This window comes from Theropithecus gelada, chromosome 6, assembly GCF_003255815.1.
Source record: "Theropithecus gelada isolate Dixy chromosome 6, Tgel_1.0, whole genome shotgun sequence".
In the NCBI taxonomy this organism is placed as follows: domain Eukaryota; kingdom Metazoa; phylum Chordata; class Mammalia; order Primates; family Cercopithecidae; genus Theropithecus; species Theropithecus gelada.
The window spans coordinates 129,956,184-129,975,478 of record NC_037673.1 but is presented as its reverse complement, the minus strand read 5'-3'; the positions used below and the strand labels follow the sequence as shown (position 1 = coordinate 129,975,478).

The following is a 19,295-nucleotide window of genomic DNA, read 5'->3' as shown; positions in this document are numbered from 1 at the left end:
TTTTTAAATTAGTAAAGTAAAAGAGTACCTAAACAGTAAAGACATTTCCTTGGTATTTTTAAAAAGTCATCTGACATGATCTCTTCCTTTTGTCTTGATAAACCTCCCTTTAAACTCTCTGGCTTAGTTATTTTAGACTTCCCAGCCCCGTGTAACACTGGTTTCCTTACATTGATCCATTTATTGTCATTTATTGTAAGATAGGCAATAGAGGGGACACAGAGCTTGCTTGCTGTGCCGTCTGTGTTTCAGCCCCAAAGTGGGGAGACTTGCACTGTTTTATTTGTTTGTTTGTTTCGAGACAGGGTCTCACGCTATCACCCAGGTTGGAGCGCAGTGGCTCAATCACAGCTCACTGCAGCCTCCACCTCCCTGGGCTCCGGTGATCCTCCCACCTCAGCCTCACAAGTATCTGGGACTATAAGTAGGCACCACAATGCCTAGCTAATTTTCATATTTTTTTGTAGAGATAGGGTTTCACCATGTTGCCCAGGCTGGTCTTGAACTCCTGGGCTCAAAGGAGACTTGCACTTTCTTTGCCTATATGGCCATGTCCAGCCCTCTCCCCTTCAGACTTGGTCTCCTGGGAAGATGAGAAAGGCAAGCTCAACCTCTGCTGATTGGGCAACTCCTAGGCAGGGCTGGCTGAAAGGTGCAGGGACCCCTGGCCTTTATCAAACTTCCTCAGCTATCTAAGCCCCTAAAGGTTTAGTGTTGGTGGCTGTGCCTCCCCAACCTTTGACTGGCCTTTAAGGCAGTAAGCCCATCCGCCAGGGCTACACACACCTCTCATTAACCCCAGAGCCATCTGACACTGTTCTCTGTGGTGCAGGAGGGGAACTCTGACCCCTCGATTAAGTGGCATTTCTCAAGAGCCAGCACCCCTTTGGTGCTTTTCTTGAGCACTTGCAGCAGGCTCTGCATAACTGGAGGAAGCAGGGGGTGTTTAGACCCCCCCCCAGAAAATCCTGTTCTTTGCTGGATTATTCAGCTTGGCTTTCAAACTAGCCCCGGGTTTAGGGTTAATTCCCTAACCTTCTCTGGCTTTGAAGACCCAGACATGGTGTGCTGAGAAATACAACAACTCAATAGTTTTCCTTCTGCCTTTAACTAAGCCATATAAATGAGATAAAGTGTGCAAAACTCTTACTGTGTGCACAGTAAGTGGGAGCCAGCAGTGGAATACGTGCTACATAAGGCGCCACTTTATTTAGCTGTATTTTGTCAGTCCAAGTGAAGATTTTAATTGCAGAATAGTGTCTTGCTAGCAAAAATGAACCTGCTTAGAGTCAAGTTTTTAAAATTCAAGTGAATAAGTGAAAAACTGTAAGAAAGGTTGTTAAAGAAACACTCATTTTAAGAGCATCTCAGATATGAAAAACTTAGAACTTAGACGTCAGAATTTCAGTAGCGATGAGTCCCATGGCAAAGCTTCCATCTCATCTGTACTAATTGGTTCATAAATTGAACATGTGGGCTTCCTTTTGTGTGTCTTCAGGAAGTTGGGCCCGAGGAACTCTGAAGCCAGGGATTTCCTCAGCCCTTCTGCTGCTGGATGGAGGTGCTGTTAGTCAGGGGCCATCTTCAGAGCACAGGGACCTCCTCAGGCTGGGCCCCTTGTACAGCAGACTCCTTTTGGCTTTGTCTACGAAGATCTGGCCACGTTGAACTCTACTCCATTTACTGTTTCATTTCATTCTCTTCTCAGTGTGGATGCTTTTGATCCCCCACTTTCCTAACCCATATAGCCAATATTTTTCCAGTGAATCCCATAATATTTTGGGTGACAGACTGAGGCTTACTCCTTAACCAAGGACCTCTGAGAGCATGGATGCGGAAGCGTGACTATGGTCTGGGGCAGGGCTTCACCGTTCTTTTCTAGAGCCTCACCCCCTGTGCCCAAGATAGACATGGGATGGATCTAGGGTAGAATTTGAGAGTGCTCATTTATGCTATTTCAGCAGCCTTCAAACTGTTTTTTGGTAGCTGAGAATCCGTAATCGGCTTTTGGATTATGAAAAATATTGCTCAGCACTCATATTGATTCAAAAATAAAGATTGTGTAGTTTAACTGCATAGTAAAATACAGCTTTATAGAATGGTAATTTTTTATTTAAGTTCTTCTACATTATAGCAAGAGATAATGGATTCAGGAAGGGCACAATGAGGAATAAAGCTGTTGTATTGTATTGGTTAAATGACATTTTAAATGATTTGGCTGTCAGACTCGTAGAAAGGTTATCAACAGTGAATGAAAAATCCAAAATTAATTCCCTGCTTCAAGAAAGTGTGATTTATACTATAATAAAATTAGATTTTTAGTTAAAGAAATTTAGTCATTAAGTAATGCCCATGCGCTAAGTCTCATTTATAACCATCTGGTTTGAAGCTTCTGCAGAAAATAATTTCTTCCTTAGACAATGCATCTAGGGCCTTGCTGTCATTATGTCAATGAATTTCATTCCTTACATTTCTGCTACAGCTTTTGAGGGGTTGCTTTTTTAAGGACTGGAAAGATGGATTCCTACTTAGCCTCAATAATTGAGGAAGCCATTGAACTCATTTACCTCCCAAAAATAATCTGATGGTCTCCCTCTCTTAGCTCATTTCATGAATGGTAATGTTGATGATGATGGTGGCACATGTTGGAGGACTGCCTATGTGCCAGACACCATGCTAAGCATGGGACAAGCTTATTATTATTTCATTTGATCATCACAATTACTCTATAAGGAATGTACTATTTCTGCCTTTACAGATGAACAAAGAGAGACTTAGGAAATGTTAAATAATTCAACAAAGGTGACAGAGGCACAGCTGGCAGGAACAAGTGAGGATCTAGCCCGAATCCATCTGACTTCAGAGCCCCCACTCTTAATCCCTGTCATATTTTTCATGAATGTGTGTTGACTATTTCCTTGGAGGAAGTATAGTGGTAGGACCTCAGAGGTTTGAGTCTAGTCCTGATGTGGCCACTTCTCACGTGATATTCAGCAAGTTGCAGTCTTTCCCTCAGTACATCATTCTTCATCTGTAAATTAGGAAGTGGGGTTTGTTCCCTCTATTTAACAAACTTCTGATTACTCCTGGGTAATTTGTCTAATTTTAAAAACTTTTACTGGAGCATATCAAATATATAGTAAAGACACATATCTGAAGTGTGGCACTTGGTGAATATTTTGTAAGTGAGCACATCTATGTGACCACCACCAAGATGATAATATAGAACATTTCCAGCATCCCAGAAACCACTCTGTGTCCCCCCGGTCATTATTCTCCCAAAGGTTACTGCTCATCTATCATCAGAGATTGGTTTTGCTTGTTTCTGAGATTTATAAAAATAAAATCTTATAAATTGTACTCTTTGTTCCTGCCTTCTTTCCCTCAGTGTCATGACAGTGAGATTCAGCTACATTATCACATATTGCAGAGTTTTTTCTTTCGCATTGCAGTGAAGTTTTTCGTTGTGTGGATACGCCACAGTTTATCCATTCTACCATTGGTGCACTTTTGCAGTACATATCATGCTGCATTCAGCATTCTTATACATGCATTTTGGTGCTCACATGAATGTACTTCTGTTGGACATTTACTTAGGAGTTAAATTGTTGGGTCAGGAACATAGATGTCACATAGGTATTTTAACATAATTACGGGGAATTGGTTAAACAGATATGAAAGGATTAAGAAGGTGGAAAAGGAAACACGGCAGTAGTTAAGAGCAGTACCTGTTGGAAGGAATACCTTTATCACTACTGTCTCCAGGAGAGGAGCCTCGCCATACTGGGACTCAGACCAATGAGCAAAGTTTTGCTGGTGCTGGTTCCTCTGAGAGTATAAAAATTATACTTCCTTCATATCCTTGTAAACATTTAGCATTATCAGTTTTTTTAAATGTCATCTATAAATCACATATAATTGTGGTTTATAACAGTATCCCACTGTGGTTTCAACTTGTGGAGTGCCTATTCAAATCTTTTACTCATTCTTCAGTTAGGTTATTTGTATTTTTCTTATTGATTTGCAAAAGTATTTTATATGTTCTCAGTAAGTCATTTGTAAGATATATGGATTGCAAATTATTTCCTTAATGGCTTCCCTTTTCATTGTCTTGATCCTATCTTTTAATAAACAGAAGTCCTAATTTTAATAAAGTCTGAGGTATTCTTTTGGTATTGCTTTTCACATCCTCTTTAAGAAATTTTCATCTACATAAAAGTCATGAAGATACTCTTGATATCTTATAGAGACTTAGCTGCTTTACTTTTCGCATATAGATCTATAATCCATCAGGAAATGATTTTCATGTATGTTCTAAGATACGTTCTACATTTTTTCCATGAGGTTACCATGATGTGTTTAAACTTGCTTAAGTCTCAGCATATGGTCAATTTTTATAAATCTTGAATTGACCCTTGAAATGAAGTGCTATTTGGTACAGTGTTTGATGTATATCAATTAGGTTGAGTTTTAAAATTATAATGTTCAATTCTTCTATATCCTTACTGATGCTTTTTTCCTCTACTTGTTCTACCAGTGAAAGACAGAGATTTTTAAAATTTTCCAACCATTATTGTGGGTTAAAAAAATACTCCTCTTAGTTCTTTGAGTTTTGGCTTTGTATATGTTTAGACTATGCTACTAGGTATGTGCAAGTTTAGAACTGCTGTATATTCCTGTTAAGTTGTTCCTTTTCTAGTTATGAACCATCCCTTTTTATCACTAATAATGATTCTTGCCTACTTTATGTATGGCCATGTTTTCTTGGTTGAAGTTAATATGGTTTATCGTTTAAATCTTTACATTCAGCCTTTTTGTAATGCTCTGTCGCCCAGGTTGGAGTACAGTGGCGCAATCTCGGCTCACTGCAAGCTCTGCCTCCGGGGTTCACACCGTTCTCCTGCCTCAGCCTCCCAAGTAGCTGGGACTATAGGCGCCCGCCACCATGCCTGGCTAATTTTTTGTATTTTTAGTAGAGATAGGGTTTCACCGTGTTAGCCAGGGTGGTCTCAATCTCCTGACCTCGTGATCCGCCTGCCTCAGCCTCCCAAAGTGCTGGGATTACATGCGTGAGCCACCGCGCCTGGCCCAATCCTTGTGTTTTAGTGGGATTATTTAGCCCATTTATAGCTAAACAAGTTTAAATATAAACCTGTGTTTTCTCTGTTCTATATTCCTTTTTCTCCTGCCTTTCTTGTCTTCTTTTGGATGAGACAGTTTTGGTTATTTCATTCCTTTGGTGTCATAGCACTAATTTTGCCGTTTTTTTGGACAGTACTAGGACATTATAACACTTTAATCTCATTTGATCTCCTGAATTAAAAAAATCATATTACCATGTATTTTAGTTCTACAAATATTTTTATCTTACAGTGCATTATTGTTAAGTAGCCCAAATGTATTTTTATTTATTTATTTATTTTTACACTTTTTAGTGCTCCTTATTTCTTCTTACATAGCTATACATTCACCTGAATAATTTTTTGCCTTTTTTTTGCCTTAAAAGTTCCCTATAACGTATTGTTTTTAATGTTAATTTGTTGGCAATGTATTCTCTCAGGGTTTTTTTTTTTTTTTTTTTTTGGTCTAAATATCACTGTATTTTACCTTCATTTATTTTACCTTATAAATACCCATATTTTCATTGGATTCTATGTTTTTTTCAAATTTTAAAGATGATGGGCACTATGCTTATTACCTGGGTGAGCTTTACACCAAACCCCCAAGACATGCAGTTTACCTGTATGACAAATGTGCACATGTACCCCTGAACCTCAAATAAAAGTTAAAAAAGTTAAAAACTAAAGATGGCATTCCATTGTCTTCTGGTTCCATTATTTTCTCCTGAAAAATCAGCTATCACACTTACTGTTGCTCCTTTGTAGGCAATGTTCTCCCCATCTCTACCACCCACCCTTTGGCTGTTTTAAAGATTTTCTGTTTGTCTTTGAATATTCAACTATTTTACTGAGTACTTAGGTATGGTTGTGTTTGTATTTATCTTGCCTGGGGCATGTGGAGATTCCCAAATTTCTATCTTGATGTCTTTCATTAATTTTGGAAAAGTATCAACCGGCATCTCTTTAAATATTGATTCTGCCCAATTTCCTCTGTCCTTTCACTCTGAAAATTTAATTACATGCTTGTTAGAACTCTTCACCATGTTACAGTGTCTCATATTTTTTTCTGTATTTTTCATTCTTTATCTTTTTTCCTTTCAGATCTTTTGTTTGGTTATTTTTTACTGATCTAGCTTCCATCTTACTATTCCTTTCTTCAGTTGTGTTTAATCTGTTGTTAAATCCATCTATTGAATTTTTCAGTTATTTAATTTTCGGTTATGAAATTTTTGTTTGATTACTTTTGTTTATTTTTATTTCAATAGGTTTTTGGAGAGCAGGTGGTATTTGATTACAGTTTTTTAGTGGTGATTTCTGAGATTTTGGTGCCTGCATCACCTGAGCAGTGTACACTGTACCCAATGTATAGTCTTTTAATTGATTCCAGTTTTATAACGAAGTTCAGCATCTTTTCTCCTGTTTTCCTAAACATATTAGCCATAGTTATTCTAAAGCTTGTGCCTAAGAATTCTAAGATCTGGATAACATGTGGCTGTTTCTGTGGTCTGTTTTCTTGGATTTTAGTCATTCAATCCCATTTCCTGCTATGCCTGGTAATTTTAGATTGAATGCTGGAGATTATATATGAAAAATTGTGAAGTTTGTGAATCACTTTATTGTTTTCCACAGAGGATTTATTTTTCTTTGTTAGAGCCCTGGAATATCATCTTTATCTACTCAAGAATAGGAATAATTTGAGAATATATGGTCTTAGCAGTAAGTCTGCTGCATTTCCCAGGACCATTATTTCTTGGAAAGCCTAATTTTTGTCTCTCTAGTGCCATGTACTTTCAAAATCTATACTTAGATTTTATTATTGCTTTTTTTTTTTTTTTTTTTGCTTGTTTGAGGCTACTTTTTAACTTGTTTCTTGGCCTTTTGCCCTTTATATGTGTAGCTCAGGCATAATCATATAACTCAAGGGGAAACTGAAAATGTTGAGCTCAGTTCTTTCTGGTTTCCTTTTCCAGGGTTTCTGACCCTCAATTTCTGGCTTCTTTGGTAGCCTTGGACTCTGATTTTTATTTCCCATCTCAGAGAGACTTCTCTAAGTTCCAGAATATTACATTCTGTTTGGCTTCTATGCAAAACAGCAAATGTCGCAAAGGGGAAATGTGGCCGTGAATATGGGGCTCATCTCAATGGACTTTTCTCTCATAACTTTCCTTTAAATTCTGGCTGCTTTGTTGCTGTTGGATGCCTTCAAAAACTTTTTTTTAATTCCACTTTTATAGTTGTTGATAGCAGAAGTATTAGTCTAATACACGCTACTTTTTTTATGGCACAAAGAAGAAGTCTATCATAAAATTTTCAGTGTCCCTAGGAATTAACTATCATGACTATTTTTAAAGTTGGAATGCTATGTGCATAGGCATTCGAATCAGATTTTGGGATTTAAATCTTAGCTGCCCACTGACCAAAATGTGAGACCTTGGACAACTTTAACCTCTCCTCCCTTTTCAGTCAGTCTCTTAGAAATGAAGTGGAAGAACTGGGAGGCTGAGGCAGGAGAATTGCTTGAACCTGGGAGGCAGAGGTTGCAGTGAGTCAAGATTGTGCCACTGCCCGCCAGCTGGAGCCACAGTGTGAGACTCTGTCTCAAAAATTAAAAAATTTTAAACTAAATCAGATAATCATATTTTTATTTAAATTATTTCAGAATATAATAAAAGGAAAACTTCCAAATTCATTACATAAAGTTGGTTTTGTTTTAATTTCCTTTTTTTTTTTTTTTTTTTTGAGACAGAGTCTCGCTCTGTCGCCCAGGCTGGAGTGCAGTGGTACGATCTCAGCTCACTGCAAGCTCCACCTCCTGGGTTCACGCCTTTCTCCTGCCTCAGCATCCCAAGTGGCTGGGACTACAGGTGCCCACCACCATGCCTGGCTAATTTTTTGTATTTTTAGTAGAGACGAGGTTTCACTGTGTTAGCCAGGATGGTCTCGGTCTCCTGACCTTGTGATCTGCCTACCTCAGCCTCCCAAAGTGCTGGGATTACCGTGCCCACCAATTTCTAAATCTGATAAGAAAAATATGAGATTGGTAGACCAATCTCATTTATGAATGTCAATACAAAAAATTATAGACCAATAAATGTAAAATATATGTACAATAATAAGCGGAATCCAGCAGCATATTTTAAAAAGTATATTATGACTAAGAATAGCTTGTTTCAGAAGTACGGGGTAGTGGAATATTATGAGATCTACTATGTAAGTCAGCCTATTAATAGAACTAAGGCAAAAAATCATATGATTATCTCCTTAAATGCCAGAGAAAAGTACTTGATAAAATCCAACACATTTATTTTATTTTATTTTTTATTCAACAAATATGTATTGAGCATCTGTTCTGCTATAGCACTGATGATGCAAGAGTGAAAAAGATACTGGCGCCATCCCAACCCACATTCCACTAGAGGGAAACAGTCAATAAACAAATGAGTAAAGGAACAAGCTGTTTTTCAGCTAGCACATACATTTATTTTTAAAACTCAATAAAATGTATATTGGTAAACTAGCTAGAAGAAATAATAAGAGAACATTTATGATAACAAAAGACATACAAAAAAGAAATATTCAAAATATGCACAAGGAAAACTATAAAATACTCTCGAAAGAAGCAAAAGTAGACTCGAACAATTATTAAAATCCCATGTTATTAGATAAGAACATGCAATATTATATAGATGTCAGCTTTCCCTAAATTAATTTATAAATTTTATGTAACCACAACAAAAGTTTTGTAGTTTTTTTCTGGAGCTGATTATGAATATCTCCTGCTCCATGAATACTAGCTGTTTCAAGAAACAGAGATGCCAGGCTTTGGAGCAGGTTACTGAGGAAGTTTGGGAGGACCTGGGTTTGCTTTGTGCAAAATATGCTCTGTGGCTTATGTTTCCTGCATTACACCTGTCATCTCTGTGCCCCCACCTCTGAACCCTTACCTGATGAGTACTCCTTCAGGAACCAGAGTTTGGTTTGTGTGATGGGCTGTTGGCATGTGACGTGGATCTTCCACTGGTCTCCAATGGGACTTTTTGCTCAGTAGAAAGGTAGCAGTCAGGGAATGTAATTTGGGTAGGACAACCTTCCCAGTGCCCTCTTAGTTTCATCTCTAATATTGCCTCCCCATTCTGACCACAAGAGGATGCTAGACAAGAATGCTAAGGTGTGAAAGACAATGCTATTGCCTTAAAAAGCACTGTTGCCGAATTATCTTCTTGGCTGCGGTGTTGAGGCGGTAGTCATAGTTTGGTGTTTTCTCTTCTCTTCTTTAGTTGCTAGTATGGAATTTCAGCTTATTTTTAACCTTAGGCTTTTAATCCAAAACATGTCATTTGTGATGAGTTGGAGATACTTTTTATTAGTTATGAAACTGCAATATGCATTTCTAGTCTTTTCCCCCCACTGCTTCTCACCAAGACTTTTCCTTCTTCTAGAGCTACCCTGAATTTTCCTACCACCTAACATTTTCCTATGCCATTCACTCTTCCTGGTCCACTCTCCCTCCTCCATTTCTGTCTGAAAACCTGCCTATTCTTCAGTGCTATTTTCAAAGGTTCTTTTAAAAACACTTTTCCCTATGTTTCCAACTGGAATGTGAAATACTGGTATTTACAAGACAAATCACCCTTTGATTTCTCAGTAATTTGCATTTGTTCTGTAGCCCCCAGTCAACTGTGAATATCAATGCAGGTACTCTGTTTTACCTGGGTAACTTCTGGAGCACTTTGCTTATTGCCCTGCACATAGTAGGCATCAATAAAGATGGGATTGAATTAGGAAAACCCAAGGGCTTAATTTAGTTCAGTGGCATGGACTGGCTATCTAAATTGTTCAGAGGATCTCACCCTTTGGAAACTATAAATTGTGTTTAATCCATCATCAGGTGATGTCAGTGACATACCCAGGAGCAGTGGTGGTCTTCACCATAGCACCACGAAGAAGAAGCTGCTGCTAGCCAGATAATTTTAGCCCCTGTCTGCTTATGTTTTCTTCAGTCCCTAAAAGCACCTACAGTTCAGGCAGAGGGTGGGTCATCAACCTGGAAGAGTCTTCCTTAACACTTGGTACCAGCCCAGATTCCAAATAAGGAAGACCCTGAGAATTAGCTGTGCTCACTGAAAACTTGTGTTTTTTTTTGTTTGTTTGTTTTTTGTTTTTTGCCTAAACCCTCAAAGCAACAAGTTGTTTACATTTATAGATGTACATGTTGAGAGTTCAGTAAACCCAACATTGCTCAGTGTCATCTTCTTAGTAGATTGTTCACCTTTTCATAAATGTGTGACTAACAAGAGAGGAGATATTTGCAAGTATCTGTACATATGAATTATTCTTCAAAAAACACAAAGTCTTTCTTTTCTTGCAGGAGCCCAGAAGCTTTGAAGTCACAAGAAGAGAAGGTAGGAAAAACGCACTCATACCCATTTTCTTTTCAGTGTTGACATTTTTGAAGTAGTTTGCTGAAACTAAGATGAACTTCAGACTGTGGGCAGCTCATTCTTTGAAATTTCATGTGGCCTTTTCTGGGTGCTGACTACTTGGTATTTGTCTGTAGGGACTCAATGGACTGAAGGCCAGGTTTGCTTGTGAAAACTATGACTTCTACCTACAAGTACCAGAGGAGGGGGTACTTGAAGAACTGGCTCATTCACAATCATGTTTTTGGTTTCTTAAGAGAAGCCACATTTTTGAGTGAAGCTTGGAATAATTATTAGTTTTACCCAACAAAACAACACGAACAACACAAAAAATTGCTTATGGTTTGTGGTATTTCAATATCTAGGAAGAGATACCTCTGTGAAAAATATTTCTGAATAGATTTCTTACAGCTTCAGTTAAGCTGAAATAGAAATAACTAATTAATTTTCCTTTTGAAAACAATTCCATGATGTTCTGTTTCCCCTGCCAGAGTTCTTGTAGCACATTTGTTTTATGGTCTCTGAGGTAAACATATATGGGTGATAATTTCAGAAATCTTTTAGTGGAAATTGAAGTTTGCCTTATTCATTTTCAGTAATACCTAGTCTCTAATAAGGGATGTCTTTTGTATGATTTGTGGAATCATTGGCAATCATCTTTTTATTACATGGATGGAACGATGAGATCAGAAATGAAAATAAATTCCTGGTCTAGAATGTGGCTTTGGTTTTAGCCTTCACCACATCTTTCTCTGTGGTACTGTCTCCAAAAAGGGAGACAATCTATAAGAAGTTAGCAAATTCTATATTGACTCCTAAATCTAACATTGCTTTGCCTCCTGATTAGTTCTTGTGTTATGCAACACAGCAAAAGACATAGGATGGCTATGTTATCAACATGTGTTGCTAGAGCTTGGTAACACAAACTTTTCACACTATCTATTGTGGCCAGCGGGTAGTTTGCTGCTGTCCATGGTGCTGGATCCCTAGGGTCATAGGATCTGGATAATCTGACTCTAAGATGAACTTTCTGGCTTGCATTCCCATTTGCCATTATCTTTGGTTTCAGACTCGATGTCCTCTGAACTGTAGGGCAGTTTGTAAAGCAAACTGCATTGTTTGGATACCAAAACCAAATGGATGAAGGTGGATGGGGCTGGGAAGGATATTTCTTATGGAAAGTAGTGTTCACAGTGGGTACCGTGACCGTGTAAGTTGGAGAGAAATAGCTGTAAGGAGAGGAGAGTTTGACCTGAACTTTGGCTTTGAATAATATCTGTTTATGCCAGTATCCTGACTGTGAATGTTTGGAATTGATTTGCATTATAAAATCACATATAAACTTAACCTTTTTGGAATCTTACTGTCCTTGTGTTGAAAATGTCTCTAATAAGGCTGGGGTTATAGAAGAGCCATGTATTTCTATTCAAATGCATGAAAAAGACCTGATTGAACTTATGACTTCAAAACCCCGGAAGAATGAGAGTGTCCAGAGGATGAGTGAAGGTGTAGTCAGGCTGCACTGCATTCATCCATAACCTCTCCACTGCTGGAAGCGTCAGCCTTCACAGATGGTTGACTAGGAACATACACTGTGGGTTTGTACTAGCAAATTTGTTCTGACATCACACAAACTTTTTTCTTCCTATTGTGCACTGATGTCTTTCTTGCTTGTTTCTGTCAAAGTTAAATGTTTGAGAGTTCCTGAAATAGCCCAGTGCTGTAACGTCAATGCTTACAACCTGGCAGGAAGAAAAGGAGTGGGACCTTGCCGGCTGGTTCTAAGTATTTTTAGGTCTGGGAATTCACTGACTCACTGACTTGGGTTTTGGGGTTGTTAATCTTCTCCAGAACAGTGTACAAGTATAAAAATAATAGAAGCACTATGGTGCTTCAGTAAACTATTTTTCTTTCAAAGAAAAGTAAGATATTGTCTAGCAATGAACATCTGGGTTGGTTCCCAGCTATGACTTGACCCGGGACTGAAAGAGGAACAGATGAGTAATAGTTGATTTTTCTGCACAGTTTATGAGGCCCAGGAGAGTTTAGAAAGTCTTCAAGTCTGGAGAGGAAGCTCCCAGTCACAGAACCTGAGGAGGTTTTCTGTTTTGGTTTGTCTTATTTCAATGCTGTACCTGACTCAGGAGCATCCACTCCGTTGAAGGTTTGGAGCCACAGATGGCTAACCAACTGCAACTTCGCACCATGTGACTTTCGGAAACTCTTGACTAAGTATGTGTGTTGAGAAGTGAGAGGGGCTAATGTTAGCAGTGCAAATCGAGTCCAGGTCAAATCATAGTGGGAACTAGGGACAGTTGGGGCACAGTGAATGCATTGTGTGCCTTAGACCTGTCCTCTGCCCCATTTCCCCCTCCTCCCCTCCAGCTATAGATGTCATGCTGTCTAGCTTTCTTGCCTCTGGCCTCACACTGTTCCTGCATGCCTTGTCCCTCATCCTTGTCAAATCCACCTCCCCTTCATCCTTTCCAACTCTGTTTCTTGAAGTGTTTAGCTTACCCTATCTAATTGGAGAGGGAAGGGCTCCTATCAGGTTGTTAATTTCCTGAGATCAGAGACCCTCCCCGCTCCTTCATCCCCAAATTCCTCACAGCCCTAGCTCAGGGCCGGTAGTTAACCAACAATTGTTTCTTAAATTAAATGCAAGCTGCATATTTGCTTTGTGTGTGTTGCCTTTTCATTCTGGCCTTTGCTAGTAATATCCAAGTGAGGCACTGGGCCCTTTGGTTCTAGAAAGGCACTTTTAAAGAAATGATCTGTGGCTATCATTAGATATTCCTGGCTGATGCACTGATGAAAATTCAGATAAGCCTAGTATTATGGGTTGAATTGTGTTCCCCAAAAAGACATGTCAAAGTCCTAACCCAGAACCTGTGAATGGGACCTTATTTGGAAATAGGGTTTTGGCAGATATAAAGACAAAGTCGTAATGGATTAGGGTGGGCCCTGATCCAATAGTGAGATCCTTATAAGAAAAGGGAGAATTGGACACAGACACACAAGGAGAACATTATATGATGATGGAAGCAGAGAATTGCTGGCAACTACCATAAGCTGGCAAGTTGCAAGGAACCCTCCATCCCTAGAACCTTCAGAGAGATCATGGCCCTGCCAGCCCCTTAATTTTGTACTCGCAGCCTCCAGAACTGGGAGAAAATCCATTTCTCTGGTTTTAAGTCACTTAGTTTGTGGAACTTTATTATGGTGGCCCTAGGACAGTAATACACTTGGAAAATGTTGGACTCAGTAAACTTTGGTTTTCATTGTTGTTGTTGATGATGATATTTTGACTGGAGAATCTCTCAGGATTTTTCATAGGCAAAATGTCACTCTCAGCAAGGAATGTAATATGCAACATTTTCCAAACTTGGTTTTCTGTGGGATTTAACAAAATTAATTGTGTTGTTTTTGACCATCTCAGGGCAGGCATTCCATGTAGTGCCTTTGGCAAACCCTGCCCTGCAGAGCCCAGGAAGAGGGAGAGCTTCCTCCTCAGAGTGCCCAGGCACCAGACTGTGCTCCATGGGCTGTGCATGCACGGAACACTGTGGCAGCAATAATGAGAATATCTTCTTGGTCATTCTGAAGTTTTCAGAGAACGTTCACGTTCTTTACCTCCCTTTTCCTTGAGTAACCTGTGACACAGAGCAGATAGCCCTGTACACATGAGACTCCTTCCTTTTCATGTTAATTTTTAGTAGGGATGAGGAATGCTTCTGGGCTGGTGCTCTCTGATGCCCTGAACCTCTCTTTAATGGGTGGTGGTTGCTTAAGTGACTTGATCTTGCTTCGTCACATCCAGGAGTGTCTGTACCTTATGTTGGTTGCCAAGCCCAGAGAGCTGAGAGGGACTTCCTGGGGGTGCTTTGTTTCCAAGTTAGATTTGTGGGACTTGAAGGTAGACACTGTAGCAAAGATTATGGCAGGACTACGAGACTGACAGAGTGTCCCCTGGGAAGGTAATGTGCCTCCCCAAGGGAGACGGAGCCATTCCTCCTTCAGGGGAGTCCTGTGTGACCCTGGATATTCATGCCTGGGACCTACCTATGCGAGCTGCATGGGAAGGAGTGATGGCTGCATCTCTCTGTGCTCTCCAATGCAGGTATTTTTATAACTCCCTCCAGACACCTAAAATTTAATTTCACCCTTTTCTGAAGCTTCAGCAAAGGGTGCCACCCTTACCTCTCTGAGACACTCCCGTGTCCACTGTGAGGGCCAGTGCTGATTGCGACTGCCAAAATTCATCTACTCAAGCCAGTGCTTTTCTCTGACTGATCCCATCACACTGAATTACAGCCACGAGCAAACACTTGAGTAGGCCGAGCAAATGGCAGAGATAATTCAGCCCTTGTCAGCCATCTCTGAGGAGCATAGGGCGATCTGTGAGCTATTCCAGATGTCTGTGATTGTGCTGTGATTAGGGGCTGCGAGTTTGGGGATGAGCACCAATGTCAGGTTGCATTACCTCCCCCGCCAACGCTGGCTCCCGCACATGTCCTAGCCCTGTCCAGGCTTCCAGCAAGGCTGTGAGGGAGCCCGGGAGAGGAGGGCCGCTGCTGTCTTCAGAGAAAAGGATAAAAGGGGGTGACCATCACATGCACACTCAGCATGGCTCTGGCTGCTTTGCAGTGCAAATCTCCTAAGCAAACGTGACCTGCCAGTCCTGAGTGTGAAACTAGAGCGTCACTTTCCGAAAACCCATGGAATCGGTCCCTAATTGGCAGCTGCCTCCAGTAGCCCCTTTATAGTTCTCTGCATCTGGGTGAACTTCAGCTATCAAGAACTGCATTCTGTTTACCATTAATTTTGATTTTGTGTAGCAGATGTTTTCTGGATCTCTCAGTTCCCTGCCTAATCTATCTTGGTGTAATGTGAAGTGGCTGAGTGTCTTCAGTGAAACAGATTAATAAACTCCTAGGTTATTTTGAGGTAACTTCTTTAATAGCTGCAGATGTAGGGAATTTAAAGGGAGCCATCCAGATTTGACAGTGCCTGGAACCGTGGCTCTTTTTCAATTCAAGACTGCCATCTGGGGAAAGAGATGGCTTTCCTTCCCCCATCCCACCGTCTCTCACATGCAGTGGGGCACTGCGTGTTCTTCTACAGTCACTGGGCTCAAAGAAGTTGAAAGTGACATCTATCTCCTGTCCCCCAGCCTCACAGAAATTGGCTCTTTCTGGGTCGTGTTGCCTTTTTTCAGCTGCTGGGAAACTACAGTGTGTCTGGTTGCCGGAAGTTGAATGGGGAGTGCATCGCGCGCCTCGCTGATGTGTTCTGCTTAAGTGGTGATTTGGTGTCCGGTTTTGAGCATGACCAATTGGTAGGCAGCTTACTCACAGCGTGACTTTGGGTAAGTTACTCAACCTTACCTGAAAAAGGATGCGGATAGTAATAGTACAAACCATCAGTCCGAATTCTGAGTTGTAGAAACCCAACTTGTGCTGGCCGAAGCCTGAGAGGCTTATGAAGCTGCAGAGTCTAAGGGTGGATCTGGCTTCAAGAATAGCTGATAAAAGGATTCTCACACTCTTCCTGTCCTTCCTTCTCCTGGCACGTTGGCCTCTTCCAGGAAGCCTTCCAGGATGGCCACAAGCAGCTGCAGCTCACAGAGTCCTGCCTGCTCACCATCTCAGAGGGTGGAACTTTCCCCCAGAATGACACCAGAAAAATCCCATCAGGGTTTGCAAAATCATCCTCATCCAGGCCACAGGCAATGGTTTGTCCTCAAAGGAAGATTCTGGGCAGGGATGTGGTCGGTGCCCACACAGCCTCATGGACATACTGGGAGGGGTGACTGTGTATGCAGAGCCCTTGGCACAGGATGGGCAGTGTTGGCAGTGCTCAGTGCATGGGTAGTTTTTACTAGAGTTCTTACAGGCCTGGCCATAGACATAGAGGCCTTTCTCAAGTAAGCCAGTTCATTCTTCTGTCTCCAAGATGCATTCATGAGACCCTGGATGTTGTAGCCTATCGACTTTTCTATGAAGAATTATCTTTTTTTTTTTTTTTTGAATCAGAGTCTCACTCTGTCACCCAGGCTGGAGTGCAGTGGTGCAATCTCGGCTCACTGCAAGCTCCGCCTCCCAGATTCATGCCATTCTCCTGCCTCAGCCTCCCGAGTAGCTAGGACTACAGGTGCCCGCCACCATGCCCAGCTAAGGTTTTTGTATTTTTTTAGTAGAGACAGGGTTTCACCATGTTAGCCAGGATGGTCTCTGTCTCCTGACCTCTTGATCTGCCTGCCTCAGGCTCCCAAAATGCTGGGATTACAGGTGTGAGCCACTGCGCCCGGCCGGAGAATTATCTTAAACTTAGCCTATTCTGGTCCCTTTCCTCTGTCAGAGTCTTTCTTTAACTTTATGCTCTAATTCTCTCATTCTACAATCAGAAGAACTAAGCCTTTAAGATAGTGCCTTTAAGAACTTAAAGACAAACAGCTGGGCGTGGTAGCTCATGCCTGTAATCCTAGCACTTTGGGAGGCCGAGGTGGCTGGATCACAAGGTCAGGAGTTCGAGACCAACCTGGCCAGCATGGTGAAACCCCGTCTCTACTAAAAATACAAAAAATTAGCCAGGAATGGTGGTGCATGCCTGTAGTCCCAGCTGCTTGGGAGGCTGAGGCAGGAGAATCACTTTAACCCAGGAGGCGGAGGTTGCAGTGAGCCGAGATTGCACCACCGCACTCCAGGCTGGGTGATAGAGTGAGACTCTGTCTCAGAAAAAAAAAAAAAAAAAAGTACTTAAACATAAACTTCTCTCCCAAGATCCCAAAATCTCCCAAGATTTCTGAGCACTGGGGTCAGAGGACCAAGCACGGCATTATCCAGAGAATTCCCAGGCTGCAGATAACTCTAAGGTTCTGTTTCCCAGGATTCTCCAATGTAATTCTAGTGCCTGGAACTGGAAAGGCGAGCCTGGACTAAGACAGTACAGGTGAGCGGGTTCTGACTCCTGTCCCTGCACATGATCTCCCTGATCCCAGGCCTTCCAGGCCCTGAGTAAGTGGCTGTTCTATCCCATCCTCTGGCTGAGCTCAGCTCTCTCCAGGGATTGGAGGCAGCAGGACCTTGTGGTGGATAGCTCAGGGCTCATGATGGATCTGCCAGTGAGGCTGTCTGAACTTGAGGTATGTAAATCCTCCCCAAGAGCCACAGCAACACTGGTACCTGGAGCCTTTGCCCTGGACAGCTCTCATGCTGCCGTGCAGGCACAAGTTTTGGAAAAGCAGGGGTTAGGTGTCTTCCTCCCAGGGTCCCCTGTCCCTGACACAGCATGGGCACTGAACAAGTGTTAGATGCCTGGCATGTCCCAGGGCTGACTTGGCTCTATGTCATCTCTCCGTTTCTCACAAAGGTCAGATCGCAGGCACAGGGCCTTCCAGGTTGTTTGACTGTGAACCCCGGAGCTCCAGGATACCTGGTCCTGTTTGCTGTGCTTGCTTTTCCCACCAGTCCCTGGGAATGCTCACCTTCCTCAACTACCATCCTCAGAGAGCTCCTCTGCCCTTTCCAACAACGCGTGGCTTCTTCCCCGAGAAGGAGCTTAAAATGTGTTCATGCACATGAGCTAAACCTCTGTGGTTATGATGGCCAAGCTATAGAGCCTTGGTCGGTGTGGGCAGGATAATGAACCCCTGGGCTTGCCTAGGGGTCTCCTTAGAGGTTGCAATGCAATATTTGGGCATAGGTCACTATCTGGAATTTGTGGGAAGAGTCACATTGTTGAAGAGCTCATGACTCCTAAGGGGTATGAACCACTGCACATTCCCGAGGACCAAAAGACAGGATGGTGTCAGCCTGAAGCACGCTGATCCTGCCCCTCAGGACCGTGGAGAGAGATGATGGTGCTCCCTGTACACCTGCTGAGGTCCCTACCCCACCCAGGAGGTTCACCCTCATCTCTGAGATCCCAGCAGAAGTTAAGCTTGACATTTGTCATCTTTGTTCCTTGACTGGTCCCCAAGCCAGAGGCATTTCTTTGCTTTTCAGGAACCCTTGAAATTATCTTCTCCATATAAACATGGAAGCCCTTTTCAAACCTCATTAAGCTGTTTGCCCCAGCATATTAATGTGCTATCCACAAGCCTCTGGGGTTAATTATCTGTGACTTAAAAATCATTTGTTTCTGTCTCTTTTGTCTCATTGCTGCTTGACAATCTTTCTTTATTAGGAAACGAGGTATGGAATGCAACTGACCATTATAGTCTAATTCAATTCTTTTCATCAAAATGAGTTCATCTTTTAAAGCTCTTTTTAAAAAAACGACAAACCTGCCTTTTCATTGTTTTAAGATTTTTTTTTTTTTAAACAAATCTTTAATCTCTCTGCTTCAGCAGGAGCAGAGTCAGGACTGGAAATAATCTGTAACGGGAGACCTCTCCTCTAAATTAGCAAGACCTGCCAACCAACGCTCTCTCTCCTGATTGGCCTCACTCACTCTGCATTTCGCCCATTTCTTTCCTGTGGCAGTGGTGAGGGCTTCCAAGGTGCACAAGTTGGGCTTGGTGAATGAGCCATGGTGTCTTGGCAGATCAGGCAACCAGGGCTGGAAAATCCTGTGCATTCTAACCCACCCACTGGTCTCTACACACTCTTATTTGGGTTATATTTCTTGGCCAAGGCTGCCATTGAGTTCCAAGAAATGCTTCAGGGCCTACATTTAAAAAAACAAAACAAAACAAAACAAACAAACAAACAAAAAACACCTTTTCACAAAGTGTTGAATCTTGCTTTGAGCT

General features: G+C 41.5%; 1 protein-coding gene across 2 annotated transcripts in view; it reads left to right on the top strand.

Moving 5' to 3' along the window:
* FSTL4 (follistatin like 4) overlaps positions 1-19,295 on the top strand; it is a 647,263-nt gene that overhangs the window by 264,271 nt on the left and 363,697 nt on the right. For both annotated transcript variants that reach the window (XM_025388001.1, XM_025388000.1), the window contains exon 3: positions 10,489-10,522. In XM_025388001.1, coding sequence (XP_025243786.1) covers positions 10,489-10,522 — 34 coding nt within the window. The remainder of the gene's footprint in view (positions 1-10,488; positions 10,523-19,295) is intronic.